The following is an 8,278-nucleotide window of genomic DNA, read 5'->3' as shown; positions in this document are numbered from 1 at the left end:
AGAGAAGGGGGTCTTACAGAGCTGAAGGTGCAGGGTTAGGAGACGACACGTTGGCCCAGGACTGCAGCGGGACAGAGGTTAGCCTTAAGTGGACGTGGACTTCCACCAGCGCCCGCCTTCTCTCGGGGTCCCCGGTGCCTGCTGAGCGCGCCCGAGCCGCAAGGGGGCGACGGCAGAGAGGGCGGCGTGCGCGAGGCGGGGGATTCAAGCGCGTTATAAGGCGCGGACCTGACCCGACGCGCTCGCTCGCCGCTGTCGCCGCCGCCGGCATGGCCTCCGCTCACAGCCCCGCCGGAGCTCTCCTGCTGCTCACCTGCGCCAGCCTGATCGCCGCCATGGGCCTCCCGGAGCCCGCCGCGCCCGGGGGTAACCAGGCACATCCGCGGCTGCCCGGGAACGAGCTGCCCACCTCGCCTGCCGACAGCCTACCGGTAAGACGCTCCCGCGCCCCAGACCGCTCTGTCCCAGGGGACCAGAGACTGCAGGAAGGTGTCCAGCACCCCAAATGCCCCGGACAGGGGCTCAGTGAGACCAAGGGTTGTGTGGTTGCGCCGTCAGCACGGTGTGGTGGCTTTGGCGGCAGAATTCTACTAAGCCAGTAGGAGAAGCTGAGGAAGGTGTGAGAAGCAGATAACTTGCTCGTAGCAAAACTGGAAGAGTAGCAGAAGAGAGGGGCTCTCAGACCCAGCTCCTTTTTGTTAGGCGACTTTCTAACTTAGGTGTTAGGTGTTAGAAAGGACTGATGTAACCAGGCTCTGCCCCTCCCTTCTCTCCCAAGATCTCCACCTGAAATGCTGGGGTGGGGGGTTGTGTGTGTGTGATGGGGGGGAATGCAGGCTGGGGTGGGTGTGACCAAAGGGCTGCAGAGTGCCAATTGGCAGCCCTCACTGGAGCCACTCAACCCTGGAAGCAAGGGCTCATGGAAGAGTCCCTGTGGGCCAGTCACAAGGAGACCCCAGGCCAGAGTTCTGTCCTCGGCACCCCAGAGGCCAACAAAACATTCACTAAGACAGCTGGAGATGTTTACAACCCTGGGCTTCCTCTGCAAGGTATTCCAAGGTCCCTTCCACCATCTCATCCCGCCTCACCCAGTCGCCTCTCTGGGTCAGTATTCCCCACTCCCCCACAGACCTAACCAACGGGAAGCAGGAGTGGGCTGGAATTTACCAGTGGGGTTTTGGTCTTTAACCCTCTTTGGAGTGTCAGGCCGTCACCAGCTTCCTTATAGCTGGAACATGACTGGCCAGGGCAGCTGCCCAGCCCCAAGCCAACTCCTAGGACCCCAGACCATCATGGCTAACGGGTCTGAGCCCATACACAGCTCACGGGTCCCCCTGGAAGGGTCGTGACCTATAATGGGAAGCAGTGTATCATACATTTTCAATGAGGGTGCCAGTCCAGGAGGAAGCACAGAAGCCTCCATCTTGCCAGCATAGCAGCCTGGCCAGTGACCCACAAGGCACAGGTTTGGGTCATTCTGAGTTCCTGGGTCATTATATCAGACACTGGAGTCTGTGCCTATGACTTCTTCTAAGGTCCCTTGAATCATTGCCTCCCCAGTTGGCAGCCCTGTGTGGGACCCAGACTGCTTGAGGCTCACTGATTTGCCAAAGTCCTCTGCCAGGAAATGAGGCTCCTTTCAGATCTAGGCTACTTGGGCCAGTGTTTTATAAGTGTTAAGAATGCTGGGTGGTGGTGGCGCATGCCTTTAATCCCAGCACTCTGGAAGCAGAGGCAGGCAGATCTCTGAGTTCGAGAGCAGCCTGGTCTACGAGAGCAAGTTCCAGGACAGGCTCCAAAGCTACAGAGAAACCCTGTCGGGGAGGGGGGGGGGAGTCCTATGTCGTGGCCTTGAATCATGGCCTCTCACCTGGCCCCTCTGCTCACCATGGCCTATGAGCACCCACAGTGGCCCCAAGGCTGGTCTCTTTGCTGTTTCTGACTGTGGGGAGGGAAAAGAGAACCTGCTGTCAGCCATGATTCACAGTCACCTCCCGAGCACCTGTGGGTGGTGGTGGCTCTCAAGGGTGGTGATGTTGTCCTAGTCTATCTCGAGGAAGAGCAGGAAGATGTGTCTCAGAGCACCTGCCACAGAGTCCCACCTCCCACCTTCCTGCAGCCTGGGCTCTCTCAGGAGTGCAGTGAGGTTTCGTCCTCCATGGGCTGGGGATGGGCAGGGGGTGGGAGGGAGATGACGATGACGATAACGATGACACCAACGATGCTACCTCTGAAAACACAAGTAATAAGGTTCAGACTGCTGCCAAGCAACACCATAGAGCAAACCAACCAGCCCGTGGCCATCTGTGTTCTAGGAGCCAACCATGGCGCACGCACACAGTGTGGATCCCCGGGATGCCTGGATGCTCTTCGTTAGGCAGAGTGACAAGGGCATCAACAGTAAGAGGAGGAGCAGGACCAAGGCCAGGAGGCTGAAGGTAAGCATCTTGTGCTACCACCCTCACCAGCCCCTTTGCACCCTTGTCCCCAACAGCAAATGCCACAGAAAGAATCACATATGAAGCCAGGGTCCAGCAAGCCTGGAGTTAGAAGCCTGGTTCCAGTCATTCACCTTATACCCTTAGGATGCCAGGTCCTCCCTAGCTTTTCACTCATGCCCAGAGAGAGAAAACACATGCCCAACATGTGTTTGGGAATCAGAGTACCTTCAGACTGATACAGGAGGCCCTCTCAGTATGGTCCTGGCCTGGGCAGGAAAGCTGGCACTTGGTGACTCATGCATTGAGCTCTTCAAAGTGACTCTGGATCAAGGCTGGGCCTTACTGTGAGTCGGTCCTCTCTATCGAGGTCAGCCTTGGCTGCCTGAGAGGTGCTGGGTTGGCCCTGCACCCTTAGCCACCTGACCTTGCCCAGGCTTCTCTATGCAGGAATGTGCCTCCCCTCTCTTAGGTTCTGACCCAAACCAGTACAAACTCCTTCAGGGGCCCCAGAACCAAGTGCAGTGAAGACTTGCTTGTGTGTCGCATGTCAGAATGAGGTGCAAGTCCTCAGAAGCAGCCTGGAATGGTCCTTTCTCTGGAAATCACACCAGGAGAGGCAGCTGCAATGTTCTTCCGCATACAGAACCTGCCCTGCCCTGTGCCTGCCCTAGTGAGCTTCATATGGGCACAAACCCATCTGCACACTCCCTGGCCTGTGGCTTTCACTCCCTGCTTGATGACAAAGGAATATGAGAGCCCAAAGGACCTCCACCAAGAAGGGAAGAGGCCACAGCCACTGTGGGAACTCTCCTGCCTGCCTCTCTCTAGCAGGACCCGGCAGTAGGGATCACCCATGTCCTCCCCTCAAATGTTCTCACCACCCACCTTTCCTTCCAGCTTGGCCTGCCAGGACCCCCAGGGCCACCAGGTCCTCAGGGCCCCCCAGGCCCTCTTATCCCATCTGAAGTTCTTCTGAAGGAGTTCCAGCTATTGCTGAAAGGTAAGGGTGCCACCCTGTGGGCACATGCTCTGTGGTAAGCCAGAAGAGCATCTCTACTGGGCAGACTTCAGCACCCAGCAAGCACCCGCTAAGTTGCTCTCCAGTTGACAGTCCTACCTGCCATGGGGTGGGTTGGGGGTGGGAGAAATGAGGTAGGCAGAGGGCTCATGGAGGAATGCAGATTGCCTTTTACTGTTCTTCACTGGGGACCAGCACCCCCATCTCCAAGATAGACCAGTCCAGGGGTGGGGAGCGGCTTTCCCTATCTTCTGGAGTTGGCTGTACCAGGGAGAACTGCTTCCATCCCGCAGCTTGTTTAAATACATTTCCAGCAGGTGAAGAGCCTTTGTGTTATCTCCACTGTAGCCACAATAGGTATTTATATACAACTTTTCCAAAAATATGGGTGTGGCCGATTGAGGAAACTAAAGGACGAGGGTGCTGGGTTCTGGCTATGCCCCTGCTGGAGCTTAAAGCAGACAGCATGGAGGGAAACTGGCAGCTGCAGGGTCAGGGAGGAGTGTCCCCAGGACTCACGGGGCGGCCAGCCTCAGTCCCCACATTCCAGGGTTATGGGCCGGCGGGCAGGGTGGTCCACTGACCGCTCTGTGTCAGGTGCAGTGCTGAAGAGGGAGAGCTCGGAGCCCAAGCACTGCACCAGCGACTTCACCACACCAGCCTCGGGCAGCCCCTCCCCGGTCCCGCCCACCCAGGAGCATGACCACAACCAGGACCCAGGTGCCCTGTTGGCGGTGCTGGCTGCGGCCCTGGCCCAGGGCGCAAGGGCACCACACGTAGAGGCCGCGTTCCACTGTCGCCTGCGCCGGGATGCACAAGTGGAGCGGCGCGTGCTTCATGAGCTCGGAGTCTACTACCTGGTGAGTGGGGCGCAGCTGGCAGGGTGGAGCAGGGTCGGACCCCAGGTGACCTCGCCTGTGTGCTCCTTAGCCCAACGTCGAGGGAGCCTTCAGCAGAGGCCCAGGCTTGAACCTGACCAGTGGCCAGTACACCGCACCAGTGTCTGGCTTCTATGCTCTCGCCGCCACTCTGCACGTGGGTGAGGCCCGGGGCATGGTGGTGGGGCGCCTGCTGCCCTGGTCCTGACAGCACTCATGTGACCACCTTGGCTTGTGATCCCTGCAGCGCTCACAGAGCAGCCGCGAAGAGGACCGCCAAGACCTCGGGACCGTCTGCGGCTGCTGATCTGCATCCAGTCTCTTTGTCAGCACAATGCGTGAGTGGGAGTGGGCGCTGCAGCCTGGCCCATGCCAGTGTAGAGGAGCCTCCTCTATTCCTACTACCACTAGGGCGTGGGGGACCCTGACCCCATCCTGCCTAACTCTTTCCCAGGACCTTCTCTGTTCTGCCTCCTTTCTGTCTCTTCCTGACACCAGAACACTCACTCAGGACAGAGGGAGTGCCATATCTGGAAGGGCTTTGGGGGGAATTCCATGAGGTCCCTCACTGGTCACTCTTCCGCACCTCACCTATGAAATTTCCCCATGATTTAAATTGCTCATGGCTGGCGGTGTCCACCCTGTGGGCCTCATCTGGTCCATGAGAACAGGGACTGTGGCCCACTCTGCCTGGCACCTGGAATGGGGGCCAGGCAGAGGGCAGGTGCTCTGCAGAGCTGGATGGAGGGTGCGTGAATGAAATGTCTCAGATTTAATCTGGCTTTGGGCTTTCTGTGTTGTCTGCTGCCTCCCATCTTGACTTGTACTTGTTTCCCATAGGAGAGCCAGGACTTGGTGCTCTTTGCACTGTTCGTCTCTCCTGTCTTTCCTCCCTCTGATGACCCGATTCAAACAGCCCTCTCCTAGGGATGATGGCTCTGTACCTAGCGCCTCACTGTACATGGTCTCGATTGCTGAATGCTGCTGCTCGATTGCTGAATGCTGCTGCTGCGGGTACTGTGCGTGAAGCTGGTGAGGCCTGGGGACAGGCTGACCATCTTTCTGTCTTGGGTGCAGCTCCCTGGAGACCGTCATGGGGATGGAGCACAGCAGCGAGGTCTTCACCATCTCAGTGAATGGTGTCCTGTATCTGCAGGTGTGTGGGGCTGTGCCGACCATGCAGGAGGTATTGGGGGGTTGGCAGGTGTTCAGGGTCACTGGGCATAGCACCCTCAGACATACTGAAGTGCTGGTGCTAGCTTAAGAAGAGCCAGGCTTTAGGTCCCGTGATCTGTGTTGGGGGACAAATCTCACTTTCAGCCCGTACAAGAATCTGATGATGTGATAGGTGCTTCCAGCCACCCAGGCCCTCCCAGGAGGCCAGGAGGGTGGTCACAGAATTTGATGCCTGAGCCCTCTGGGACTATGGGAGGCCCAGGACAGTTATTTCCTACACGGAACCTCAGTGACAGCCTCTTGCCACTGTGATCTGCCTAGTGGTAGGGATGCAGATGTCAAAACAGATTTACTAAAAAGGAAAGTGTGTGGAATGAGTGTTCACGTATGAGGGAGCTCTGTTAGCTCCAGGATTGGGGTTTGGCTCAAGCCAGTTGTAGTGCTGGAAGCATGAATTCTGCTGAATTCTAAGGGTGCATGCGCCATGTGGGACCTCAGGCGCAACTACCCTGGGTGGATCTCAAATCCTTACCATGGCAGGTAGTGTTAGGCTACTGATGCGTGGACCACGCTGGGGCAGCAAGGTTGGGGCATTGCTTACAATGACTGCAGTCATGGCAGGCCTGGGAGACAAGCTATGCAGCAGAGGACCCTGCTAGCCTCCTTAACCCCAGCGGGGCCCCAGGTAGGAGCTTGCTCCCATACACCAAGATATGGAACACTAGAGAGTAAGAGTAAGAGCCAGATGTACTTACTAGTTTTGAGCACGAGACTAGTCAACATGGGCTCTGGATTTAGGTCTGTCCCTCCTCCCATGTGGGGCAGAGTAGGTCACAGTGTGGACAATGACCCGCGATGAACACTGCAGGCTGCCCAGGGCCTCTGCTGACACGTGCCCTTCCCTGCAGACAGGACATTACACCTCCGTCTTCTTGGACAATGCCAGCGGCTCCTCCCTCACGGTACGCAGCGGCTCCCACTTCAGTGCCATCCTCCTGGGCCTGTGAGGGCTGCTGTGGGGGCTCTTACCCTCACCAAGCACAGTGGTCTGATTTCTACAGTGTCAAATGACAATGGCTCTGTGCAAGAGAAAGCCCACTGGACCTCTACACTGGGCACTGCATGACCTCTCAGCACAGCGACCCTGCACATTCCTGATGAGGTAATGGAAGGAAGCAGGCTCTCCCAAAACCAACAGCAAATTGTGGGTATCATAAGCCCCAGCTTGGCTCTTCTGGGACCATTTTGCATATTTGGTAGCACTTGCTGTACCCCCAGCTGCAGAGCTGGCACCCTTGTGTCTCCATACAGCCTCAAATTCCTTCCTGTGGCCCAGCATCTTCAGTACTTTGTATGGAAATATAGCTAGGCCACTACCTGGAACAGGTACCTGTACAAGACAGGCTATGGGGAAATGATTGTAGGTCCTTAGTGCTTAGTAGGGGGGCCCAGGCCTTCTTGGACTACACACCCTGTCTACAGATTCCTGGGTCCATATACAGCCACTGTTACATGCCTCTGCCTGCAGTGTAACCTCAAGGACCTAGGGACTCAGGCCAGTGAGCCTGGGCCTGGCAGCAGTTTCTACTTCTAGGGTAAGCAAGATGAATTACAGGCCCCTTAGTGGGTACCCTAAACATATGTGATCTGTACTTCTCTGCCATCCCTTTCATAGACAAGCCATCTTCACCCCTACAAAGGCTACCCTTCCCCAACCCTTCTGAAGCTCTGGCTCACAAGCATCCCTCCTGAGACCCACTCCTGCTGCAGAGCGTGGTCTGGCTGAGCGGGTGGTCTGGTGGTGAAGAAGCTAGTTGAGGACTCTTCCCATGAGAAGGTGCAGGGCTGCCTTCCAGCTTGTCTCAATGCAGTCTCATTTCTAACAAAATGTGGGACTGCCCCACACAGGCAGTGGAGAGGACTGGGACCTCCGAGGTCCCATAGCTTGCTGATGAAGAGCTAACACCAGCATATCCATCCCCACCAGATGCTTCGGTATCTCTTGGCCTAGCAAGAGTGTTCAAGCCTGGGATGAGGGGCAAGAGAGTAGTAATTACCAGTCGTTTCGTCTTTTAGCTGACCTCAGGATGAGGTTACTACATCAACCCTAATGCCCTTCTATAATCAGACTTCTCCCCTGAAGCAGGCTGCCAACACACAACAAGGGAATGGAGGGCTCTGTCCATGAGCGGGCCTGGCCCGATTCTCAGTAGGGCTAGTACCCACCCTACCAGGAAGCACTGTACTGGCCTGGGTCCTGACTCCCTGGCACTTTGATAAGTGCATGGGGTAGGCACACCCTTCTCTGGACTTCACTTTGTATCCAGTAGGCACAGACATGTTAGAGAAGTTATCTTCTACCCTTGAGAAAGCCACATTAAGCACATATCTTAACACTGTGTTACACAGCAACTTAAAAGTATTTATTGTGTCCTACTGCCTGGAAGAATGTATTTATGTACTGAATCACACAAAGCTGTGACAATGAAGGACAGACCTGAGGCTCATTACCTTTTTCCAGCCTACCTCACCAAAGACTGTGAGGGGTGAGATCTGGAAAGAGAGGGAGAGATGCCTCCAGTCTTGGGGCTCCTCTTGAAGGTGGCAGGGGAGGCTTTTACTAACGAGGAAGGCTACAGGTGTCTTTCAGCAGACAGTGGCACTTAGGGACAAGGGTCATAACCTCTGAGGCACTGAATGATTCCTGCATTACTACAGAGTTTACTGAATTAAAAGTGTTCTGCTTTCTGATGAGGTGGCGTTCT

General features: G+C 56.2%; 1 protein-coding gene across 1 annotated transcript; it reads left to right on the top strand.

Annotated features, from left to right (window-relative positions):
* The first annotated feature begins 269 nt into the window (after nucleotides 1-269).
* On the top strand, nucleotides 270-8,168 carry Erfe (erythroferrone). The gene is made up of 8 exons (XM_050163089.1): nucleotides 270-431; nucleotides 2,316-2,438; nucleotides 3,339-3,441; nucleotides 4,057-4,319; nucleotides 4,390-4,498; nucleotides 4,585-4,675; nucleotides 5,415-5,493; nucleotides 6,422-8,168. Exons 1-8 carry the CDS (start codon nucleotides 270-272, stop codon nucleotides 6,518-6,520), a joined length of 1,029 nt encoding a protein of 342 aa, XP_050019046.1. The 3' UTR covers nucleotides 6,521-8,168.
* Nucleotides 8,169-8,278: the final 110 nt, after the last annotated feature.

This window comes from Alexandromys fortis, unplaced genomic scaffold, assembly GCF_014885135.2.
Source record: "Alexandromys fortis isolate MF-2015 unplaced genomic scaffold, M_Fortis_MF-2015_v1.1 scaffold_139, whole genome shotgun sequence".
Taxonomy (NCBI): domain Eukaryota; kingdom Metazoa; phylum Chordata; class Mammalia; order Rodentia; family Cricetidae; genus Alexandromys; species Alexandromys fortis.
The sequence above is the reverse complement of the archived record's forward strand: the minus strand, read 5'-3'. Positions and strand labels throughout refer to the sequence as shown.

Bases quoted from the DNA above. Each gene is read 5' to 3' on its own strand.
- Erfe (XM_050163089.1), top strand. From the start codon at position 270: ATGGCCTCCGCTCACAGCCCCGCCGGAGCTCTCCTGCTGCTCACCTGC. The intron at 3,442-4,056 runs GTAAGGGTGCCA...GCTCTGTGTCAG, and splicing joins GTTCCAGCTATTGCTGAAAG to GTGCAGTGCTGAAGAGGGAG. The intron at 4,676-5,414 runs GTGAGTGGGAGT...TCTTGGGTGCAG, and splicing joins TCTCTTTGTCAGCACAATGC to CTCCCTGGAGACCGTCATGG.